At 45.4% G+C, this 21,147-nt stretch overlaps 3 protein-coding genes across 4 annotated transcripts; 2 read left to right on the top strand and 1 right to left on the bottom strand.

The window, feature by feature from the left end:
• Positions 1-14: 14 nt before the first annotated feature.
• Positions 15-8,420, top strand: tars3 (threonyl-tRNA synthetase 3). 2 transcript variants are annotated; one of them, XM_012814369.3, is made up of 19 exons: positions 15-398; positions 685-774; positions 978-1,165; positions 1,623-1,746; positions 2,028-2,152; positions 2,528-2,645; positions 3,158-3,222; positions 3,335-3,413; positions 3,653-3,799; positions 4,466-4,564; positions 4,927-5,093; positions 5,456-5,618; positions 5,893-6,030; positions 6,156-6,233; positions 6,384-6,484; positions 6,676-6,780; positions 7,061-7,133; positions 7,320-7,434; positions 7,635-8,420. In XM_012814369.3, exons 1-19 carry the CDS (start codon positions 72-74, stop codon positions 7,781-7,783), a joined length of 2,451 nt encoding a protein of 816 aa, XP_012669823.2. In that variant the 5' UTR covers positions 15-71; the 3' UTR covers positions 7,784-8,420. The 2 variants fall into 2 exon arrangements, with proteins under 2 accessions (XP_012669823.2, XP_012669821.2); XM_012814367.3 differs by having other exon boundaries at positions 2,525-2,645.
• Positions 8,421-8,692: 272 nt separating this feature from the next.
• On the top strand, positions 8,693-12,649 carry tm2d3 (TM2 domain containing 3). The gene is made up of 6 exons (XM_012814377.3): positions 8,693-8,841; positions 9,667-9,765; positions 9,860-10,032; positions 10,223-10,397; positions 10,700-10,775; positions 11,467-12,649. Exons 1-6 carry the CDS (start codon positions 8,781-8,783, stop codon positions 11,630-11,632), a joined length of 750 nt encoding a protein of 249 aa, XP_012669831.2. The 5' UTR covers positions 8,693-8,780; the 3' UTR covers positions 11,633-12,649.
• Positions 12,650-14,342: 1,693 nt separating this feature from the next.
• Positions 14,343-19,337, bottom strand: larp6a (La ribonucleoprotein 6, translational regulator a). The gene is made up of 3 exons (XM_012814372.2): positions 18,571-19,337; positions 16,995-17,193; positions 14,343-16,447 (listed from the first exon to the last, which is right to left on the bottom strand). The coding sequence occupies exons 1-3, from the start codon at positions 19,290-19,292 to the stop codon at positions 15,320-15,322; spliced, it is 2,049 nt and encodes a 682-aa protein (XP_012669826.1). The 5' UTR covers positions 19,293-19,337; the 3' UTR covers positions 14,343-15,319.
• Positions 19,338-21,147: the final 1,810 nt, after the last annotated feature.

Raw genomic sequence — 21,147 nt, 5'->3', positions numbered from 1 at the left:
GATGTCGCTGTGACCCTGTTTCCATTGACCAGCTGTTCCTATCCCCTCTTCTCCCTGGTTGGGATTTAAACATGGCGGAGCGCATGGCAGCACGTTTGGCCGCTCAGGAAGAACAAATAGAACTGCTAAGCAATGAAATTGAACGACTCCGTGATGGAATCTGTGGCGGCCAGAACATCCACAAGGCCCTGGCCAGCAGCCCGGAATTGGAGAACCTTCGGACCGAGAACGAAAAACTGAAGTATAGGCTGATCCACCTCCGCCGGGGTCTGCAGGAGGAGCTGGCTCTAGAAGCGCTGCAGGGCCAGCCACCGGCTCAGAAAGGCCAAGACAGAAAGGAGAAAGCCGTAAAGGAAAATCAGAAGAACAACATTCAAAAGAACAACACCCAACACAAGGTTTTTACTGTTTTGGGATTGCAGATACTCATATGGCGGTTTTGAATGAGCTCATTGAGCATGTTCATTAAATTCAGTCAACTGTCAATTGCAACTGTAAAGGGCAATGTTAGTCTCAAAATAACTGTCCTGCTGATGGTCACAGCTGTTGAGTATTGTCTGATCAGGAGTATTTGTACTTCATGGCGTAAATGCCACACATTCGCAGACGCTTATATTTCCATTATTTATTCACTGAATTTTTAAGCACTTTGTTTCTCTTTTCCCCTCCCATTGTCTTTTCAAGCATGTGGCTTCTGAGCCCAAACCAGCAGATAAAAACAAGAAGAAGGAGAAAGCAGCAGCAGCAGCAGGAGGTGAAAAAGGAGCAGGAAAGGTTAGCTATTAGGCAAACGCATGTCCAAACCACCCCCCTCGCTCTCCGATTCCATTCTCTAAAGCCGATTTTCATACTTGCCTCAGACCAAAATACAAATCAACACTACAGCCCGAAACACTAAACATATTTTACTTGTTCATCACCTTTGGCCCAGACTCAGTAGTTGGCTGATTGACTGATTTCCCCATCCTCCCCCTCAGTTGAAGCCCTTGCCCAGCTACATATCAGAGCGTCTGGAGCTGTACGAGGAGCTGAAGAAGGAGAACGATGCCCTGTTGGCCAAGCGTGCTGCAGGGAGCCATCCCATCTCGGTGGTGCTACCGGATGGGCAGAAAGTGCAAGCCCAGGCCTGGGTCTCCTGCCCCTACCAGCTAGCCTGCAGCATCAGGTGAGGGGTGAAGATGAATGATTCTCTGTGGTAGCTTAGGGCCTGTGTTCGCTCTTGCTGAGTGACACATCTGAGATGCTTACAATGCCTTGGTGTGTTTATGTCTATGTGATGCACTGCTGACCTCATTTCAGCACCATTCTGCTGTCCATTATAGAGAACCACCACCTTTGCTTCTGTGGTTAATCAGCGTCTGCATGGTCATAACATGACGACAAAAAATTAAATACAACAACAACCTGTCACAGGAAAGTGTTCAGTGGTCCTAGAACAGAAATATTTTTGGCAAAATAATTGCATTTCAAACTAAAATATGAAAGAATGTGCAGTATATTTGAAATAAAATGGATTTATCAAATCAACCAGCTCAATGCCTGCTCCTGTCAATGCCAGCTCCTGTCATAGAATGTATATTTATTTTCTATAAGCGGTTTAAATGACCATGTTCTACATTCAGCCAGGGTCTTGCAGACAACTCTGTGATTGCCCGTGTGGATGGGGAACTCTGGGATCTGGATCGGCCTCTTGAGAAGGACTGCTCTCTGGAGCTGCTGCGCTTTGACAGTGATGACGCCCAAGCTGTGAGTGTTTTCCCATAATGCCTCACAAAATCTCTTGTCTTGCGCACAGTTTATCTCAATCTTGAACTCCTTAACTCTGCTACTAGGGTCATGGCATCCTACACTGCCTGTGCCCTGCAAATTTGTGGGACTGAAATATTAAATAAAATATCGCACAATTTGACACCAAAAATCACGGAATCGCTTTCAAAGATTCTCTAGTGTTTGTTTCCTGGCTCTTGGGTCTTCTTTGTGTAGTATGGTAGCACTAACCAGGCACCCCTTTGCTTCCCCCTGGGCAGGTCTACTGGCACTCCAGTGCCCATATCCTGGGAGAAGCCATGGAGAAATTATATGGGGGCTGTCTCTGCTATGGACCCCCAATAGAGAATGGTTTCTACTATGACATGTTCTTGGATGGACAGAAGTAAGTGGTTGTTATTGTTATGTGTTGTAAGAAGGCTTGGGAAGAAATGATGACGTGCCGTGAAGATGGTGATGTTTGGGGGAAATATGTTCGTTCCTAGTTAGCAGGTTTACTCTTGCAAATATATATATATATCTATAAATGAGGAGAGAACTGTATAATTTGAGGAATCAGTGGTCATTTTCATTCTGTGATTGTGATATAGTCATGTCAACTCAAAATCGCTTCATGGCTCTCAGACTAATGAACTGGGACTGTGACTAAAGCCAGAGCTACCAGAGTTTTGTTCTGAGAGAGTCGTGTGTCTCTCTCAATAAAAATCTCTTTCTCTTTTTATTTCTCTCTCTCTCTCTCTCTCTCTCTCTCTCTCAGTAGTAGTGTGTCAAGCTCAGAGTTTGGAGATCTGGAGTCCATCTGTAAAGTCATAATGAAGGATAAACAGCCCTTTGAGAGGCTGGAGCTAAGCAAGGAGACCCTGCTGCGCATGTTTAAGGTTGGGCCAATAGGAGGCATCTGTAGAATCATTTAACTCCAAGTTAAATAAACATGATCGCATGCAGCTCTTAACTACTTATCACTCAGAACTGAAATTTTGTCTTTTTAGCATTGTTTGTTGTTTAACAAATGTATATACTTAACTAGTACTTAACTCACACTTACAGTAGTTACACTCCTGTACTTTTTTATGTAAAGTAGTATTTATTGTTACACTAGGTCTCTTTTGCTCGTAGCTTGATTGTTCTCTCCTTTGTAGATGGCTTTGGCTAAAAACATCTGCTAAATGACTAAATGTAAATGCGTGTGTGTATATATATATTATATACTTTATTTTTTATAATATATAAAAAGCCCTTCTGCATTAATTTGAATAACAAACACCAGTTCTACAGGGGTTACAGTTACATAAAATGTTGTTAAGTGTAATTTATGATTATGTTATGGTTATGGACACTTTTATCCCATTTCTAAAACAATTTAGCGTATTTGTTTCTTTGTGGTTGTTAGTACAACAAGTTCAAATGCCGCATCCTAAATGAGAAGGTTACCACCCCCACCACAACAGTTTACAGGTAAAGTTGTGGCATGTTTGTATTTTTTCAAACAGTTTATCTGAAGTACAAAACATAGAGAAACTGTAAAGATTCTATGTCTGTTCTAATGTGTTTTATGGATGCTTTACAGATGTGGTCCATTGATTGACCTGTGTCGAGGACCCCATGTTAGACATACTGGGAAGATTAAAGCCTTAAAGATCTACAAGGTTTGTGAGTGACACGGCAATTTTCACGAGAGACAGTGATTCATTTAGTGAATACATTATTATAGGTATGTGTGTATATATATGTATATAAATATTTCCCCTTCACTAATGTGTAGCACCCATGTGGATAATACAAAGGCAGCCATTTTTGCCCCAGTACACTCACTGAACATTGGCTCTCTTTAGGGGAGATGGGCAATTAACCATAACTCTCCGTTTGTGTGTGTCTTTGCCCACAGAATTCCTCTACATACTGGGAAGGGCGCTCTGACATGGAGACCTTACAGCGCATCTATGGAATCTCTTTCCCTGACTCTAAGATGCTAAAGGAATGGGAGCGATTCCAGGAGGAAGCCCGGAACCGAGACCACCGCAAGATCGGAAAAGTACGGGGGGAAAAAACGTGTGTGATGCTGGGGAGCCTTTCATGGACACATATTCTGTGTGTGATGGAAAAGGACTCTTGAGGAGAAACATACTGTAGCACTATTGCCTCTCATAGAACAATGTTTATGAACCGTTGGTAAGCTGGTATATTTTTGGCCTGGATATTTAGGTGGTTGGAGATGTGCTATAGCCTACTGATTGCCAGTGGCCAAGCGGGTGTGCCTGACTCGCATTCTTTCCAGTCAGTCCCTTGCGGTTGGCCTCAACTGATTGGTGTTCAGTTAGTCTGCGTACTGATTGGTGTTCTTGGCCCCCTGATGGAAACCCAGCAGGCAGCCTCATGTACATGGGAAGGAAATGAATGTTCCATGCACATGTCAGCTGATTGTAATGGCCCCTTTTGATGAAGAGCTTTTGGGGGGGGCGGGGGGGGGGGGGAATAACCATATATATATTTTTTCATATAAGAAAAAATAACTTCTTGATTGGCTCATTCCAAGTTTTTTTTTTCTGTGGCGATGCATTTAATGGTGTGCAAATATATCAGCAGGAGCAGTTTGTCATGAATTCATGAGCAGATTGGCCTCCATGTGTTCGATTAGTCTCCCACAGAGCTGAAAAGTCGCTAAAGTTCTCTCCTTACGTCTCTCCATTCTGGATCATAGGAACAGGAACTCTTCTTCTTCCACGACCTCAGTCCTGGCAGTTGCTTCTTCCTCCCTCGAGGGGCCTACGTGTATAACACCCTCACAGAATTTATCAGGGTAAAGACGCCACACTCTCCCTCACAACTGACACGTTTTGGGTCTCTACAGTGGTCTAGCAGATGCTCATTAAGTATATGAAAACACTAACGCTTGAGAAACAGTATTGCTAATTGTATTTTTTAAGTGTGTGCATTTAAATCAATCAGATTTCCCTTTCTACATACAGTGTACAGTGTCCTTGCAGGATTAATATGTATCGTTTCGTAATATGTCTCACACAATGGAGTGTAGAATTGCAGGTGATTGCAGATAGGACTAAGTAAAGGGGTGCGTGTTGTGCTATTTATTCCCTTTAAAATGTCTGATCTGTTTTTTGTTTTTCTCCCTCTGCTGTTCTCTGCTCTAAATTGCCTGCACAGGAGGAGTACTGCAGGAGAGGCTTCCAGGAAGTGGCGTCTCCTAATATCTACAACAGCAAGCTGTGGGAGACCTCGGGCCACTGGCAGCACTACAGTGAGAACATGTTCTCCTTCCCCGTGGAGCAGGACATCTTTGCTCTGAAGCCCATGAACTGCCCCGGACACTGGTAAGCCCTCGGCATCTGTTTGTGTTTGTTCCACTCTTTATTTGCTTGCTTTGCTACACACTGTATCGATTTTTAAATAATAATTTACATGCAAAGATTCGTGGGAGACAGTGGTTCACTTTGTGTTGTGTTTAAACCCCGGACCGCATGATCTCTTCTGATAGTATTTAAAAAAAAAAAAAACAGCCCTACATATGATTAATATTCAGGTACTCCAGTAGTATTTTACATCTGAAATGTGTGTGTTGTAGTGGGGCTTTAAATATACAGAAAGATCATTTATTTTCTGATCAGTCCTCTTCACGTGTTTTTGTTTTCCTCTTTCTCCTCTTCATCACTTTCAACTCTGGTGCCTGCCCCAGCCTGATGTTCAGCCATCGGCCCCGGTCATGGCGTGAGCTGCCTCTGAGGCTGGCAGACTTCGGGGTCCTTCACCGCAACGAGCTGTCAGGGACACTGACGGGGCTCACCAGGGTGCGGCGCTTCCAGCAGGATGACGCTCACATCTTCTGCACCATGGAACAGGTAGCAGGCTGAAAGAGTGCCTCATCTCGTGTAAGGGGCTTTCATAACCGTAGATTGAACAGCATTACAAAGGATGATGTGTAATGGGTTTTCTTTTTTGGGGGGGGTCATTTTGAATGATTGTTGCTTTTCGTTTTGTCATTTCTTCTTAACATCAGTTTTCCATCATTCTCAATTATTTTTTCCTTTTATTTTGTCCTTTTTCCATAATTTATCCCCCCCCCCCCCCCCCCCCCCCATGTTCTCTCTTATAGCAGTATTTTATCCCTTACAGATTGAGTCTGAAATGAAGGGTTGCCTGGACTTCCTTCGCTGTGTTTATGATGTCTTTGGCTTCTCCTTCCAACTCCATCTCTCTACTCGTCCAGAGAAGTATCTGGGTGACATTGCTGTTTGGAATCAAGCTGAAAAGGTAGTTCTGGAAGAAGCAAATCTTCTTGTAATCTATAAACGTATATGTACATCTTGTATTCTATAAAATGAAGTTGGGTAATCACATTTGTATTGCTATGCTGAGTTTTCATTGCTCTCTTAAAGCAACTGGAGAATAGTCTAAATGAATTTGGGGAACCGTGGAAACTGAATCCAGGGGATGGAGCTTTTTATGGACCCAAGGTAATGCACAGTCAACAATGCTGATGAATGTTATTTATTTGTATTACATTAACATGTCTATACTGTCAGAATATTGATTAAAAAGGTCTACCGACCCTATTATACAAGTGTATATGAAATGGTTGAATGCTACTTCCTATGTCACCACAGATCGATATTAAGATCAAGGATGCTATTGGGCGCTACCACCAGTGTGCCACCATCCAGCTTGACTTCCAGCTTCCGATCCGCTTCAACCTGACCTTTGTGGGGTGAGTCATTGTTTGCCCTTTTGGACTTCACCAGCCTTTGAAGGACACTGTGCTGCAGACCTAGAATCTATATTTAAAAGATCATCACTGTGCAACATTTACCCAGTGTGGGAGTGAGAACTGGAGAATGAGAGAACTGTTATGGCGCTGAAATTGAAAGTGAATGTGAAAATGAAGCACTTTTTTTCCAGGAAGGACGGAGATGACAAAGCCCGACCTGTCATCATTCACCGGGCCATCTTGGGCTCTGTGGAGAGGATGATTGCCATCCTCACTGAGAACTATGCTGGGAAGTGGTACGATCGATCTTGCACAAGAAAAAATCCAGACCTATGGAGGAGGCTATGTCTTTGTTGTAACGTTCTGCTTAAATATGTGCATAACATCTCCCAAGGAGGATGGTTCTGGATTCGATCAGTCATCTGTCATTTTAAATTCATGTATTCTGTAATAATGAGTCATTGTGTGTACACTGACACATACTGATGGTACAGCTGAAGGCAGGGGCTCTTGTCAGATTGTGTTTTGACAAGTGTGATTATGTTGATGGCGGCTAATTTCCTCCCCGTCTTGCAGGCCGCTGTGGCTCTCCCCACGGCAGGTCATGTTCGTGCCTGTCAATCCTTCGCTGGAGGACTATGCCAAAGAGGTACACTTACGTTTCCTCAAATGTGTTTGGAGTGCCCTGGTTATCAGTTCTGTCATCCTTTGATTATTATCCTTTGATTATTGTTATTTTTAATTCAGTGATTTGTTATAGCTTGGACTTCATGTTTCTAAATGTAGGGGAGGAAGCACTGGCTAGCTCTGACTAACTATTTTTCTCTTGCTTCAGTTGTGTAAGCAGTTTGTGGAAGCAGGCTTCATGGCAGATGCCGATCTTGACTCCGGCTGTCTCTTGAACAAGAAGATCCGTAATGCCCAGCTCGCACAGTACAATTTCATCCTGGGTGAGAAATCATTCTGTTGTGCTGAAATAAATAAAAAATCCTACCTTATTAGTATGCCACAGTCCTCCGATATGTCCACTCACTCGTGTTGTAGTTTGTCACCAGAGGAGCTTGTGCAGGAGTGTGAGGGTGTTGGGAAAGCTGTTTTGTTTTCGCCTTGGCCACGCTGTGAACATCTTTTGCCCTGGTGTTTTTCACAGTGGTTGGCGAGAAGGAGAAGATGACTAACAGCGTGAATGTACGCACAAGAGACAACAAAGTGCATGGAGAGCTCTCAGTTGAGGAGGTTCTGGCCCGGCTGACCCTGCTCAAGCAGTCACGTTGCCGGAATGCAGAGGAGGTGTTCTGAACTGAAGCCGGACCGGCGCATCGTTAGACACCATGTGTGCCGTTGAGTCACCACACAACTTCACCAGTGACACAAGACGAGGAGACATCTTAATATAAAATGGGAATAGGTTTGACCACTGGCAGGTTTTTTTGGGGGGAGGAGGGGGTTAACACAAAAAGTAATAAATGAGGTTGGCAGAAGGTGTAGTAAGATGAGAAAAAAATGAAATGGTTGGTTGAGACGGGGGGGAAAGAATTTGAATGTAGATGTTTTGTAACCGTATAGTTAACATTTGACTGTGAGGTTATTCGGCTTTCTTTTGAGAGACAAGAAATTGTGTCCATTTGACTGACTTGCCATGGTGTTCGGATTGCTCTTGAATGATGCACTGAAACACAATGGCTTTCAAATAAACCAAACACATCACTGTGGCGGCCTAGATAAGTTGGCTACAAATTAAATCAATCGTGAAAGAAATGGGGCACAGTTAGTATGCTAAAGTTATGTTGTGTTCAAAGATTGATGCATAATGATTTCTCAGTAAACACGTCATGGTAAGTGATTTTGTGTATGTCAAAGAAGGATTTGTAAGGGCTCTGTCTCGGTGTAAGTGTTGGTGGATCTTTGAAATAAACCCCAGACTATACAACCGTTATTCTCACGTGTATGTACTTGATTGTTATATTAATGTTTATCAGTGTAAGGTGGTTCTTTCATTTAAATTAATTTAAATATAATTTAACATGAACAGGTTAGGCTTTGAATGTTGGTAGGCTATTAGTTGCATATTAATTGACCTGGTCATTACATTGATTTTCATTGTCACTTAATCTGTTAAATTAATGCTGGATCACTAAACTAAATTTCATATTCAATGTTGTCTAATTTATTAATTGAAGACTATCACACAAGGACAATGCAAATGTTTGGGGGCGGGGCTTAAGCCTGAATTGAGGAAGAGGTTGGCATTGCTGCCCAGCGCTACCTCTGGTGTGTTTTGAAGGGCTACTGCACAATGAAAGCCTATGGAATAGTGTTACTATTAATCACAGATCTTTGCTTTAAATCTGTTTACGGTAAGGATAAGGTCATCTGTCTTATATTTCCATTTAGCGCTGGTGACACATTCTGGGCTCACTGATTTGCTGGCGTCCCGTTTGCTAACCCAGCCTCATGCTAAAGATACAAGCTAACGTCAATAGCTAGTTAGTTAGCTGGCTCATATTAAGCTAACAATTTGGAATTAAGGCAGCTGCCGTTACTTATCATTCGATAAGTTTCTTTGCAGCATTACAAGTAAAATGTATCGTTTTTAGGAACCACGGGCTAGCTTTCATGTGTTACGTTAGCCATCTCTGTGTTGATGTGGATTGCTACCTCCGCGCTAGCTGGATAACTAGCTAAACATTGCTGTTCAAGTCATCGGAAGTGAGCTAGCCATGAACTCTACATGGCTATCTAGTATTGCTATATGGGCAGAGATACATATATGTTTATGGTCAAGGGTTTAAATAGACAGCCCTACAGGCCATCTTACATCGCGTTAATTTGCCGTTAAAGTTTAATAAGTTAAGGTTCGACATCTATATATATGTCAAGAAGGATGATTTCCTCCAGGGGTTAAAGTGAACGTAATTTGGTCACAACATTACCTATCCTGTGAGATCATTCACGATGTTGCGAGCTTTAGAGAGTTTTTGCTACTGTCAGACTTATAGCACCCAATCTAGCAACACTCATTTCCTTTACTGTAGACTACAAATGCCACTTTAGCCTACATCTGTCATTTTACCCTGGTAAAATATCTCTGCACACCAGTGAGGTTTTTCATGTGGATTTAATCTGTGGACGCATGTCAGGATTGTGGGGCAACACCTCACACGGTCTGTTGTATGTTGCAGGGTATTTGAGCTCACCGCATGTGGGCCAGGAGGCGTTCAGCAGAGACGCGCAGTACAGTCCAGTCATCACCAATCCGGTGGTACCCGCGGTTTCCTCCGGTAAGAATAATTTAATCAGTCACTGAATCCCACACTTGATCTGTGTAATATGTTGTGTGGGGCTAAAAAATATGTTGTTTTATGTCACCCACAGCTTCTCCTGTTGAACCAAATGGAGATACCTCTAAGTGTCCCAGTGGTGGCCCATGCAACAGACTTCCTGCAGACTGCATTACCTGCAGTTACCAAGAGCACAAACTGTCCAACTGTACCTATGGCAGACCAGCAACTTTTACTTGCAAGCCCAACAGAGGTGTCCACTGCACGGTTAGTTCAGAACAACAGAATTGTATCTTAAATTTCCATTTTCTTCACAGAACTGTGTGTGTGTGTGTGTGTGTGTGTGTGTGTGTGTGTGTGTGTGTGTGTGTGTCAAAGAGACGCACTGAATGTTTTCAGAGATCTGTGTATAAGACACTGAACACTGCTGTTTGCTTTGCTTGTGTTTGACGCTTAGGGTGGATCGGGTAAGCAGCAGACAGAGTTTAACCAGACTATAACATGTCAGTTCTGCTGGCAACTGGACCCGTCTCAGTACCGCTGCAAGAATGAAACCAACTGTATGACAGTGGCTTGCCCACGCAGGCGATACAACACCACCTGCAAAGCGCTGGAACACGTCCACTGCTTGGGTAGGTCCAGACTGCATGTGCTCATACTGTACATCTCTACTCTCTGTCTGAAACGCTCTGTTAGCGCTCCTGTGTCTATAGCCTCCAGCAGTGTATATGCCATAGTAGGAGTGTTGGAGGTGGAGTGCATTGTGATTACATTCAGATTATCTGACAGTGGTTATGATTGGGCTTGTGACTTTACTTGGCATTTGAAGAACTGGCCCTTGGTTGGCAAGTTTGGTTGTTGCCTCAGGCTAGGAAGCAGTAGCAAAAAGTATTTCGCTATGTAATTATGCTCACAATTGGCCTAATCTTCCTAGGGAAAAGAGAATTCAAGAAGCGGTTATTCTGCAACTGGACCGGGGGGTACAAGTGGTCAACAGCACTGGCATTAAGGTAACAATCACAGGATTCAAAGTCATTAACAGCCTGGATGTCTTTGCTCCTCAACTACAATGTGTGTGTAAGATAATGTGCACACATTACATGTGTAAGATAAGTTGTTCACACGAGTAAGTAAGATAAGTGTTATTTCCTTAGGTGGATTGTTTGAGGGTCATGTCTGTGGTTTGATTGAGAAAAGTACCTCTATTGGCCGTGTGCACGAGAGAGGGAGATTATTTATTCTGTGGACTGCTTTGTTACATTGCATCAGTTTCTAGTGTACCTTATAGAATAAGAAAGAAGAAGAGTAGAATGGACCTTGGTATTCCCAGCTGTGCCATATGCCTTCTTAAACATGTCTTTGGAAGGAAGTTAACCAACAGGACAGTGTACACAGACAGAAGGACATCACTTCCGTCCAAAATACTTTTTCTGATTCTGTGGCGTTACCGGCCCATGTCTTCGATGATAATAATAATAATAATACATCACATTTATATAGTGCTTTTCACAGTTCTCAAAGACGCTTAAAAAAAAACTACACTATTAAATACAAGGAAGAACAAAAATGTATATAAAATTGTGGATATGGTAGAAAATCAAACAAAAACTATGCCAGACAGAGCAGCGTTAAACTCGCAAGCGTCCCCGTTACTAGGCAACCAATGTTCGATGTGACCCTTGCCTTCCTTTTTCTGTGCAGCATCACACTGGGTGGTTTCGGTGCGGATCGGTTCTACCTGGGCCAGTGGCGTGAGGGCCTGGGCAAGCTATTCAGCTTCGGCGGCCTGGGGATCTGGACCCTGATCGACGTGCTCCTCATCGGGGTGGGCTATGTGGGGCCGGCCGACGGCTCCCTCTACATCTGATTGTCTGGTTGAGAAGGAGGTGGGCTGATTGCGGGAGGAGGTGAGGAAGGTGGTTGGGAAAGTGGTAGAGGAGCACTGCACCACTGACTCCTCTCTCGCTCTCTCTCTCTCTATTTCTATCTGTCTGTCTCGCTCTCTCTGTGCACTTTGCGCAAGGTGAGATCAGATCAGATCCCTATTAGCACATGTACAGCTGGCCAAGCTCTCACTGCAACAGCCTCCTGCTCCCATCTGCTTTCTGAGAGAACTCGGGCTCCACTCGTCTCCGCCGCGACACACGCGTGACACAACGGCCCCCTCCAACCCAACCTCTCCCTCCCCACCGCCCTCCCCTTCCTGAAGCCTGTAGCGGGTCACGGTGGATTGCTTCAGGATGGGACCTGTGCGTACAATGAGGCTCTGAGTCATTGGTTATATGCATTATACATGATGTTGAGCTTCAATATGGAGGGGGGTGGGGGTGCCACAATGAGGGGATGCCATTGGGTTTGTACATAGATAGGGGTGCCATAGTGATAGTTTGCACATCAGAGGTTTGTGAAGCGCTGTTGAACCTAAATGTGAGATGACTGTGGAGAACTCCGATGATTGTTTGTTGTTTATGTTTTTATTTATTTATGTGGGCTATGTAACTGTAATGACGTATCCATGGCAGTATGAAAGCTGCTGAAGCACCATATGTGGTTGGTGTTAAAGACTCGGTGAAGACAAATAACAAATATATGACTGTTCAGAGATGAAACGGATGTTATCTTTTATTCTGGTGCACTGATACACAGACAGATCACCTACGCTAAAGCATGCTGTTCCTCCTGTGTCTTTTTGTAAGCAGTAAACCAATTGAGTTAAGACCTGATTCAATTAATGGTTATGATCCATTGTGCTTGTGTGCATGGTTATGTACATAACTGATCAAAAGTGAATTACTGTCAGATATCACAAGTATTTGGTGTGGAATCTTGTCACATCACAGAAACGACAAGTTTTAAGATTAAATAAACTCTTGGTTACATTTCATTGTTGTGTTTCCTTTTGAAGTTGAAAGAAAGATTGGCTTCTCCAGTAGATACTCACTGGATTCACTGTGAAAAAAATAATTTTGGTAGCTTAGTAACTCACAGCCACTCCAAATTGTATGAACATTTGTCCGGTTAAATTCACAATAGAACATTACTTTATTATTACAAATTATAGCAGTAACAAAGCCTTATTTTTCACACAAGTTCATAATGGTTAATGAAGGAAATAATTGTCTTGATGTTCAGCAGCCTGATGACTTGAGGCTTTTCCCGTAACTACTGGATACCAGTTTCCAAAAAGTCACCCCGCCACTCCCCTGAGGTCATTTTAACACACGTGTGCTCTTTTTCACAGCCTCACGCCCGCCTGTCGTTTGTGTCTCACCACTGACTGGGTGTACGGGAGTTATGAAGTGACCAAAGAGGGATCTTCATCCCCATTCACACTGTCTGCTGTTGTGTAATTGTGCCATAAAGGGGCGGGAGATCTCCCAGTGTGTGACAGATTATTTTTACAGAGGAAGTAAGGCAATGTAGTCAGACAGCATACACTGCATTGCCCTTGCCTCCTCCCATCACTGCCTTTGCTAAAACGTACGCCCACACACACCTCCTCCACACCTCCTACACAACAGCAGTGTGTGTGTGTGTGTGTGTGTGTGTGTGTGCGCGTGCGTATGGTGTTGACAGAGATCCAGCTGGCTGCCTCTGCGCTCTCACTAGTGTGTGTGTGGGTGCCTGTGGGCCTCCTTGTGACCAGCTTTGACCTGTGCCCCTTGTGAGTCATCACCATTCAGCGGTCTTTCATTTTGTTTCTAGTACGAGGACCTGGTGTAGTAGACGTCTGTCCCAGTGTAAAATCAGATTTTACACGAGGTCGTTTCTTTTGTTGACAAAGGTGGTTTCATTACATCATCAATAGTGGAAATAATGAAAAAGCACTGTGGAGCCATCATTCAGACCAATGTTCAAGTGTAATTTTACCCTCACATCACAGCCCAGACATTCATAGTCCTGGTGCAATTACACTTTTTGAAAAGACTGCATGAGCCATCTTGGGCAGAGGTTAGCATTTCTGTCTGTGGGAAAATTATGCAATTATTTTGAATTGCAGATGCTGTGTAAGTGGCACAGGGCGCAGAGCAGCAACCCTGCAGTGACTGGACAATGGGGTGCTCAATTAGTATTATATAAAAAAACAATTAGCATGAAAACTATTCAACGTATCCATCAGTTCCTCTTCCCTAACTCCTTTATGTCAGCGGGTTCCGTGCCCAGGTTCGGTCCTGTCTAATTGCAGCACATTTCCACGTCGAGCTCGGCATGATTTGTTTTTCCATAGATGTCTCTGGTTGCTAAGACACATTCGAAAGTCATGCTCTCACTAATTGCATCCTAGGATGTAATGGAGCTGAAGAATTGCCGGCGCCTTGCTTCCGACCCCCTTCCAACACCGTGCAGCTTGTCTACTCTCTGATTTCCACAGCGCCGTACCCTACGTGCCCCACTCGCAGTCCGCCGGTGACGCTCGAGAGCCGTCCGTCTGTGCAGAGATTCACACCAGCAAAGCCCACACGCTCGAGAGGGTGTGCACACGCACGCGTATGTACATTGGCAGACCATGGTAGCTGTAAATGCATGTCCGTTAATTTCAGTGCAAAACCAAATTTAAAAAACACCAAGCACAGCAATGCCATTTCAGTGATTTATTTGTATTGTAGCAAATAAACATGGTACATTGCCTCAATTCATGAATCAAGGCAAGAACAGGAGAGAATGTTTGCCATGTTGTGTGGACGTCCCTTCGCATATCCCTTTACTCAACATGCTACACACGGACAGGAAGCAGTGAACGCTCCAGTCAAGGAAGAGACCTCTGCCATACTGTCTCTGTTTCACGACAGTAACCACTAAAATAAGAAGCATTGTCCAAAAAGGAAAGGGGAAGAAAATATTAAATTAAAAACTTTAAATTAAAACAAACAAATAAAAACAAACAAACAAAAAAAATCCATCAGCTATTAGCATTTCAGCTGTATGGCAGAGAGATGGCCACTGACCAGATGAGTGCAATTGCCCCTTTTCCTTTTTGTTTAAACAAAACACAGGAAGTATGGTGATGCTTCCACACCCACAAACCACACTATAAATACGCGGACAACATTCAGAAGACTGTCGTTTGTGTAACATACATTCACACATACATACATTTACACACATACACAGGAGGACATCAATTTAAAGGAAATAGAAAAACTGAAAAGCACTGTTCAAGTTAAGCCCTATTTAGAACCTCTTCAGACACCTATAGAGATGACATCTCAAATACTAAAGAGCTTGCTATACAAATTCTACATATACAGATTATTCCACCAATCTCTTCTCTAGCAATACTTTTTTTTTTTCAATATTAAATTGAATATAAAAAAAAATCCAAAATAAATGATTACAATGCATGTAATTAACCGAAGTGTATAAAAACGTATTACAAAGACAAAAAGACTAGAATTCAAAATTACTCAAAAACAAAACCATTTTTTGGTGGCCACTTCAGTGTTTGGAGGGTGGAGGGGTGTTGGGTGAGGTAAAGGGATTGATTGGCAGAGGGTTTTGAGATGGTAGAGTCTTGTTACCGGCCGAGAAGGGACTATCGAGTGGTCCTGGTGAATCAGGTTTGCGTGGTGACAGTTTTGGCCCGGTCGGTCATGGCGGGAGGGTGAAAGCCTCGGGTCCCGTCCGGCCCACGAGGGAGACGCACCACCCCGGGAGGGAGGCCGTCAGCATTCTGGATCTTTCTACCCATCATGGGGCTCCCTACAGGACTGCTCTCCTGGGAGGCCACCTGCTTGCGGCGCTGCACCCAAGGGCTCCCTGAGGGGGTCAGGCTGCTGTCTGAGGAGTAGTCGGCCCATCGTCTGCCCGGCTCTGGGCTGAGTCGGCCCTCACTGGCCAGGGGCGACTTGCCGGATTTGCGCTGGGAGCAGGGGCTGGCGCGTGGGCTGGACCAAGGGCTGGAGCGTGGGGAGACCGCCGGGCTCAGGTGATTATTCTGGAAGCCAGCGCCACCAGATGTGGGGCTGAGCTTGTTGAGCGAGCGGGTTTTCCGGGCCAGCCGTGGCGAAGTGGGATTGCTCTCAGTCTCTGAGGAGCTGCACGCAGAGTCGTCGCCGAACTGCAGCTCCCGTACGCGGCTGTTGAGCGAGCGGCTCTTGCGCATGCCCATGCCGACAACGCCCCCTTCCTCCCGTTGCAGCCGATCCTTGGACACCTTCTTCTTGGGTGGCTTGGTGCCGATCAGAACCACCTTCAGACCCAGCGGGCTGGCACCATCCTTCTCACCCCCGACCGCCTCGTGGGCCTTTACGGCAGCCTCCACCTCCTCAAACTCCACGATGGCGCACTCATCCTTACCCAGCTGAGTGTAGCGCCCGCTCAGCTTCTTCAGGTCGGCGGGCAGGTCCTTCCCGGGCTTGAGCACACGCACCGACGCGATCGAGCCGTACGCCCCAAAAGCCTTCAGCAGCAGCTCCATCAGGTGCTCCTGCTGTGTGGTTCCACCCCCATTTGATCCGGTCCCCCCCCCTGCATCCGCAGCCCCTCCCTGCAGCGCCACGCCCAGCTCAGGCCAACATTGGAGCTCGCTGAGCAGCAGCATGCGGCTGGGCAGGGACTCGCTGGCAAACACCGGCACCATGGTCTTGCGCCGCACCTTGCGCCCTTCTTCGTTCAGTTCCAGCAGTGCGGACTGGCGTAGGGCGTAGGCAGTGGTTCTCCAGTCCCGGGTCAGATGCTTCACCTGCAGGGAGGGGAGGGAGGGAGGGATGTGGTGAGAATGGGAACACAATCATACACAGTGCACAAAAAAAGGATGTGGCTGATGCAACTTCCCACAAACGTTCACTCGTAAGAGGATGCTGCACTGATGAACTGATTAACACTTCATGGTAATGGTGGATTTCTGTCTCAGTCAGTGTCAGAAGGACAGTGCCAGTGCCAGTACCTGTTGTGACATAGATTACACGAGTCAGTCTAATCCCTTACTGTTAATATTGCTCCCTCATGACCCAGCGCTTGGTAGAAACAGAGCAATTCAACTATAAGCAGGGTATTCATGCTGGAGCCCCTAGCCGGCTGTTCTGATCAGTGAGGGGATTGTAGATCTTAGAGAGCCTGCAGCATGCCATGTTGAGACAGAGCCATAGTGCTACTACACAAGTCTCTTCACTTAGGAGGGGAAAGGTGTTTTTTTTATTTTATTTATTTTTTTACTCCATCCATGCACAATCATATGCATGGTGTTTGTGTTTGTGTGTGTGTGCGTGCGTGTGTGAGAGAGAGAGAACCTTTTTGAAGGAGGTGAGCAATTTGACGCTGACGAAACCGAGCTTGTTGCGTCTGACATGTTTGAGCAGGAAGGCGTCGTGTTCCAGGTTCTCATCTGACAGGTAGTACTCAATCTGGGCCACCAGCTTCTGCGTCAGCTCCGGGTCTGGAGGCTGCCAACTCTCCTCCTCGAGCTCACCTCCACTCGTGCCAGCCCCACTGACAGAACAGATAGGATGGGGGGGGGGGGGGGGGGGCAATAAATAGATAAATAAATATAGAAGGAATGCAAGATAGAAACAGAGAATGAGAGAAGGATAAGACAGAAAGTGTGTGTTGGAAAGAGAAAGAAAACCCAAATTAGATGACCTAAACTGCTCAGTGGCGATGTCAACACATGACAACACAAAAAGCCTGGGTGGGATACTGGGGGGCGTTTTTTGGAACAGGTCCCGGCAACATGTTGCTTTCTCTGTCTGATTCAAGCTTCCACCGTCAAGTCAGCCTGCCTGACCACAACCTGACCACCAACAGCTTTCTGCGCCAGGATTCGAACACTACAAACTGTCCAGCCAACATCAGCGGAGCAGCCAAGACCTTTTAATCTAGAGTAGAGAGCCACACAACAGCCCTTCCCACAGTAAAATGACAGCATGTGTTCTCCTTCAACTGTTTCTACCTTTAGAAAACCCAACCAGGACTGGCGGAGGCGTAATATTTTAAAGACATTCCGTCGATCAAAACACGGTCTGCTAAGAAATTAAATGTGTGTGAGTCATCGCCTCCCCTGCCTACAGTCGCTCGCTCTCTAATAGCTACCCAGCGAGGTTGCGACCGGCTGAAGTGGACGACACCCTGTTGAGGACTCGCTGAGTGACAATAAACAATTGTATTGCGGTTCAGGGGGGAAGCCCTTCAAAAATAAATACAAAGGTGATGGGTCACCATGCCTCCTACGCCTCCTCAAAAGCAGGCAATTCGCCCCTGGCTTTTCGGGCTGGTGCTTAATTTCCATGGCGACCAGCTGTCAAGAAAGCATCCGCGAGCACTGATACATGCAAGGAAGCCCGAACAAGCAATGGGCATGAAATTCCGGCCGCGCGAGCAATTTGGACGGCAAGGCACGTGACGCTGAGTTGTTGCATCAGGTGGTAACGGTGTAGCCGTGTACCAGCTGGGGCGCAAAACACCTTCCTGATAACCTTTGAAATACCCCCTTTTTTTAAAGGTCAGTGGCTTGACAGTGCGAGAAATTCAGGGCCAGCTAAAGATGACTCAGGGAAATTGGATCAACAGGTCTGAAGGTGCCATTCCCGATCTGTCTGGCAAACAGTCGGGGTTTACGTCAAAGGGATTAATTCAATGGCTTTCCAGTACCTACAAGCAATTATTTCTTATCAGCACCTTAATAATACATTTACCATCCTGGCTACAATCTATGTTTGGCAGTCATCACGATTCACAATCAAATAACTTAATCTAAATGGTCTCTCTAGCACCAAGTGTAACAGTTAGACGTAGTCTACAAAACCGGATGCATTGTGTCCTAGTTACTTTGAAAAACTATGACATATCACTTCCTAACTAGCTTAATACCTTGATTTGTCATGTCGTCCAATTTCGTCCTCGCTGCCGCTACCGTGAATATCCAAATGGTTTACCGAGCCCTCTTCGTCAGGTTCTTGGTCCTCGTCCTCTGCTGCCTGAATAGCAACAGTTATAGTAACTTGGGTCCCTATCTCCAGCTGGTGTTGGTCCACCGTTATCACCTCCTCGTTTACCGTCTGTCCGACCAAGTCTGATAGAGACTGGCTGGGGAGCTCCATAGTCGTACTCATGCTGCCCGAGGTTAACGTGTCTCCTGTCAGTACGTCCGCCTCCGTTGCAAAGGCACTGCCGCCTCGACTGCTTACAGAGTTGGCGCTAGAATCGAAAGCAACGACGGGGTAAGGGCTGCAAAAAGCGTGACGCTTCTGGCACCAGCGTTGATGGATGGCAAAGGGAGCCCCGAAGATGCGCTCCACAGCTTGCCAGAGCTCCCGGATTCTACCCCACGGAGAGCCCTGTGGTAGCGGTGCGGAGCTGTTAGCAGCTAGCGAGACACAGCTAGGAGCAGGGGAAGCGGAGGGGATGGAGTCGTCTTGTGGTGTTACTTCCTGATATGTAAGAGGCTTTTTCCTTTTGAAACGCGCCCTCGGATTGGGCCATGGCATCTTTCCGCACTCATCCCCAACCCACCAGCAAAATGCGAGCTGAAGCCAGGAGGGAGGCAGGAGGAAGGAAAAACAGCGGAGAAACGCGGTTATTAATGCATGCATAGTCTTTGTCCCTGTTTTCTTTTTCACTTGGGGAGTTTGCTACCATTCGATCATTGTCTATATAGTCATGCCGCATTCGTAAATTCAGGTGGTAACTATAGTGCAATTAGGGCAAGTGGGCCAATCAGCAGCGTCGACCCACTTCCCCAGTCTTGTAAATTGGATAATAGGCTTTGGCATTTAGACCGGAGGAGATTTGCTGGCGAGGAGAGACGAAAATAAAGGACACGAGACAAGTATTTGTCCTTCTAAGATTCATGATATCAATCATTAACACGTTATTATGAATCAGATACAGCGGCTGTGTTGCCTATATAGCAGGCTATAGCCTTATTGCAACAAGAACATCTACAAGTCAATTTCCAGATGCCGTGTCCTGTAGCCTACGTAATTCATTCATCCAATCTTATTTTTTTAATCCCAACAAGGTCTTTTCAAACACACTTCACCATTAGTGGTGATGCGAGTCAATCAGCCACTCGCCTGGTGCTGTAGTTCAACATGCGAGTGTGTGTGTGTGTGCGTGTGTGTGTGACAGCTGTGACGTCTGTCTCCCGTCGGCAGGTAGCCTACATAGCTGGTGCACTGACTCACGCCTTTGCACCACCCGGCCCTGCCCAACTACTGTTATGGATGCTCCGCTCGCGCCATTCGCAGGCACCCGCTGTGAGGTAATGCTTCTGCAAGCATCCGAAGTGCCTTGTTATCTCACTGGCGAGTGCGCACCACAGCAGTACCTTACACTTAAAGGAAGAGAGAGGGAGTACGCACACGCAAAGAGAGAGAGAAAGAGAGAGAGAGACATTGTTTTTCTCCATATCACAAAGAAGAAAAAAGGAAAGTAATGTCAGGCTTGGGGAGCATTTTTGTTATTTTCATGGGATGTAACCACTGCAAAACAATTGTGACTAAAAACAGAATTGTCAACGAGGCGACTTGGAAAAAAGGCAAACCAATGAAACCTCTCAGGATCAACATGTGGTTACACATCGCACATTCCATGTCAGTCAACCAAATCAAAACACAGCAGCTTCTGTGTAGCACTGATTCACTACCACAATGTCGTCTTCTAAAGGGAATTTGTTTACTCATTAGAAAATACATATCCATTCAAACATGTTTATCAAGTTAACCTCAAGTGAAGAAAACTAAAAAGAGAGTAGTATTTTTATAAGGTCAAATAGCATACTTTAGAAATAAATGACTCAAGGTTTACCTACTGTGTGGGCGACTTATTAGCATCAAAAACTATGTTAATGATTAGTGGGGAGAAACACCCTTCACTTGAGAACCTGTAAGTCCTTACCCATGCACCTCATATCAACTGGCAGAGTGCCTTTACTACTTGGCTGCAGCTACCAATAAAGGATCTGTTGCACAACACACAGACACCCTCCAGCACACAGAGGGAGTCACTGTTTGCTTCAGCTCCCCGGCTCTTTTGATTTTCTTCTCTGTCAGCCTTCGCTGGTTTGTAACTTGTTCGTCTCGCTGTATGTGGAGTAGTCAGTGACTGCATTTTTGCTTCCTATGTCTGACGTCACTGGCTCAGTCTGACTCAGGCAGGATATTTATAGACCATAGCTCCCAAGAGAGAGCTGAACCCCCCCCACCCCTCGCCCTCCCCCAGTACGTAATACAAAGGCAACAGACAAACAGCACTGATCCCTGCCTTTCAGTGGTGTGTGGTAACCTGGCAATGTGAAATGTTTCACAGATGCACGTAGCCCACTTAACTCCTGCTCCCATTCATCAACCTGACAATATGCCTCAAGTGTTTAGAAAGAACAATTGCATTTTTTGTGAAAGGACAATACATTGGAAATTCCAACAAACTATAATTTCAACCTCAGTA

The sequence above is a fragment of the Clupea harengus genome, chromosome 6 (assembly GCF_900700415.2).
Source record: "Clupea harengus chromosome 6, Ch_v2.0.2, whole genome shotgun sequence".
Taxonomy (NCBI): domain Eukaryota; kingdom Metazoa; phylum Chordata; class Actinopteri; order Clupeiformes; family Clupeidae; genus Clupea; species Clupea harengus.
Note: the sequence above shows the minus strand (reverse complement) of the source record. Positions and strands in the feature narration are given on the sequence as shown.

What these genes read in the sequence shown, in the direction of transcription:
- larp6a (XM_012814372.2), bottom strand. Translation starts at nt 19,292, where the DNA reads ATGCATGCATTAATAACCGCGTTTCTCCGCTGTTTTTCCTTCCTCCTG. An exon ending in GGACGACATGACAAATCAAG is followed by an intron (nt 17,194 to 18,570) that starts GTATTAAGCTAG and finishes CTGTTCTGTCAG; the next exon opens with TGGGGCTGGCACGAGTGGAG. An exon ending in TGCTCACCTCCTTCAAAAAG is followed by an intron (nt 16,448 to 16,994) that starts GTTCTCTCTCTC and finishes CCCTCCCTGCAG; the next exon opens with GTGAAGCATCTGACCCGGGA.
- tars3 (XM_012814367.3), top strand. Translation starts at nt 72, where the DNA reads ATGGCGGAGCGCATGGCAGCACGTTTGGCCGCTCAGGAAGAACAAATA. An exon ending in TTCAACCTGACCTTTGTGGG is followed by an intron (nt 6,485 to 6,675) that starts GTGAGTCATTGT and finishes CTTTTTTTCCAG; the next exon opens with GAAGGACGGAGATGACAAAG. An exon ending in GAGAACTATGCTGGGAAGTG is followed by an intron (nt 6,781 to 7,060) that starts GTACGATCGATC and finishes CCCGTCTTGCAG; the next exon opens with GCCGCTGTGGCTCTCCCCAC.
- tm2d3 (XM_012814377.3), top strand. Translation starts at nt 8,781, where the DNA reads ATGAAAGCCTATGGAATAGTGTTACTATTAATCACAGATCTTTGCTTT. An exon ending in TTGCTTTAAATCTGTTTACG is followed by an intron (nt 8,842 to 9,666) that starts GTAAGGATAAGG and finishes TGTATGTTGCAG; the next exon opens with GGTATTTGAGCTCACCGCAT. An exon ending in ACAGAGGTGTCCACTGCACG is followed by an intron (nt 10,033 to 10,222) that starts GTTAGTTCAGAA and finishes TTTGACGCTTAG; the next exon opens with GGTGGATCGGGTAAGCAGCA.